Source organism: Myotis brandtii, unplaced genomic scaffold (assembly GCF_000412655.1).
Source record: "Myotis brandtii unplaced genomic scaffold, ASM41265v1 scaffold48, whole genome shotgun sequence".
Taxonomy (NCBI): Eukaryota; Metazoa; Chordata; class Mammalia; order Chiroptera; family Vespertilionidae; genus Myotis; species Myotis brandtii.
The window spans coordinates 6727118-6729272 of record NW_005368341.1 but is presented as its reverse complement, the minus strand read 5'-3'; the positions used below and the strand labels follow the sequence as shown (position 1 = coordinate 6729272).

General features: G+C 43.0%; 1 protein-coding gene across 2 annotated transcripts in view; it reads right to left on the bottom strand.

The window, feature by feature from the left end:
- The window catches only part of FAM133B (family with sequence similarity 133, member B), a 21343-nt gene that overhangs the window by 17039 nt on the left and 2149 nt on the right, over nt 1–2155 (bottom strand). The window contains exon 2 of one of the 2 annotated variants that reach the window (XM_005876090.2): nt 1826–1926. The exons of the other annotated variant lie outside the window; for it this stretch is intronic. Coding sequence (XP_005876152.1) covers nt 1826–1864 — 39 coding nt within the window. The 5' untranslated portion in view covers nt 1865–1926. The remainder of the gene's footprint in view (nt 1–1825; nt 1927–2155) is intronic. 2 annotated transcript variants of the gene reach the window in all.

The following is a 2155-nucleotide window of genomic DNA, read 5'->3' as shown; positions in this document are numbered from 1 at the left end:
GAGAACTACGTGAGAAACACCAATTGGCAGTCTCCTAAATTCCCCCTACTGGGGATTGAGCCTGCAACTCAGGTATGTGCCCCGATGGGGAATCCATCAAGCAACCTTTTAGTTCATGGGACGACACTCAACCAACTGAGCCACACCAGCAGGGCTAGTATTCTGTTTCTTGTTTAAGGCAAGGATTAATGGTATCAAAGCAAATGGTATTTGTTAGTATATAAGTTCTTTGGTTTATCTCTTCTCGTTCCCCAAACTCCACATCGAGGTATGTCAGTCTGTTCCATGCCTCCATGCTTCAGGTCTTATTTGTTGGTCAATTCATTTGTTCATTAGATTCTACAAATAAGTGAGATCATGTGATATTTGTCTTTCTCAGTTTGTGCTCTTAATCTTTAAACAATACATTTACTGTGCACGAGAAAGACTTTTAAAACAAAAAAAGGTAACTGTTTTACAAAGGTAAAGCTTTTTCACTTGTTATACTTCAGTGTGAAAAAGAATACTAACATTAAGGAGGTGGGTGGTTAGGCATTAGTTAAAATAAAGAAATTGTGTGATTTCTTGAAACATCTCACTATCACTCAATTGCTTTAAATGCTTTTATTAATATATAAGAACTAGAGGCTCAATGCACAAAATTCATGCAAGGGGCTCTGCCCTCGCAGCCCTGGCTTCGTCTGGAAGGTCGTTCAGCTGTCTGGTCTAATTACCATATTACGTTTTTATTATTATAGACTAGAGGCCCGGTGCACGAAATTCGTGCGGGGGGAGGGGGGGTCCTCTCAGCCCAGCCTGCACCCTCTCCAATTTGGGACCCCTCGGGGGATGTCCGACTGCCGGTTTAGGCTCAATCCCGGGGATCAGGCCTAAACCAGCAGTCAGACATCCCTCTCACAATCCTGGACCACTGGCTCCTAACAGCTCACCTGCCTGCCTGCCTGATCGCCCCTAACTGTCCCCCATGCCAACCTGGTCACCCCCAACTGCCCGCCTGGTCGCCCCATGCAGCCTGCTGTTCAGTCGTTTGGTTGTCCCTCACTAACCCCCCTGCCGGTCTGATTGCCCCACATAGCCTGCTGTTTGGTCGTCCGTCCGGTTGTTTCAGTTGTGACAGCCTGTAGCTTTTTATATATTAGGGTTGTGACTCCAAACTGCTGCATGAGTTTGGGTAAAAGAAAAAAAATCTGTTTTTGAGACTCAGGATGGCAAACTGGGCTCATAGGAATTTAAGTGGGCAGGTTGGAAAGAGCATGCAGTAAAACTAAGGACAAAATGTGCAGAACTTCATTTGTTACTTTAGTTACCTATTTTTATCTAGAGGAGACATCTACTTAGAACAAAGTAACAGAAAAAAAAACACAAAAACCCATGAAGGAAACTTCTGGAAAACAATGGGCACAAAGAGTGACTGACCATCATGAATTTAAGGGCCCTTTATAAATCTCGAGAATTAAAATGTTCAATTAAACACATACACACACACTCTGTTCAAGAATGCTCAATATCGCCCTAACCGGTTTGGCTCAGTGGATAGAGCGTCGGCCTGCGGACCAAAAGGTCCCAGATTGGATTCCGGTCAAGGGCATGTACTTTGGTTGTGGGCACAGTGCCAGTGGGGGGTGTGCAGGAGGCAGTTGATCGATGTTTCTCTCTCATCGATGTTTCTAACTCTCTATCCCCTCTCCCTTCCTCTCTGTAAAAAAATCAATAAAATATATTAAAAAATAAAAGAATGCTCAATACAAAGTCAACCCTAATGTAGCTATGGACTTTGGGTAAAAATGGTGTGTCAATGTCGGTTCATCAATTGTAACAAATGTACCTGGAGCAGGATGTTGATAATGGGGGAGGCTGTGTACATGTTGGCACAGGGAGTATATGGAACTCTACTTTCTGCTCAATCTTGCTGTGAACCTAAAATTGCTGTAAAATATAATCCATTAAAATTTTTTTCCACTGAAATTTAATGGTTTTTTAAAAAAAGCAATTGTGTCATCTTTAAAACTATAATTTTATCAATGTAAGAAGAAAAATGCCAATATTTTCATTTTGTTTTTTTTTCTTTTTTTCTCTTTATTAAGGTATTACATATGTGTCCTTATCCCCCCCCTTCCCCCCCCCCCCCCCCCCCCCCCCCCCCCCCCCCCCCGCG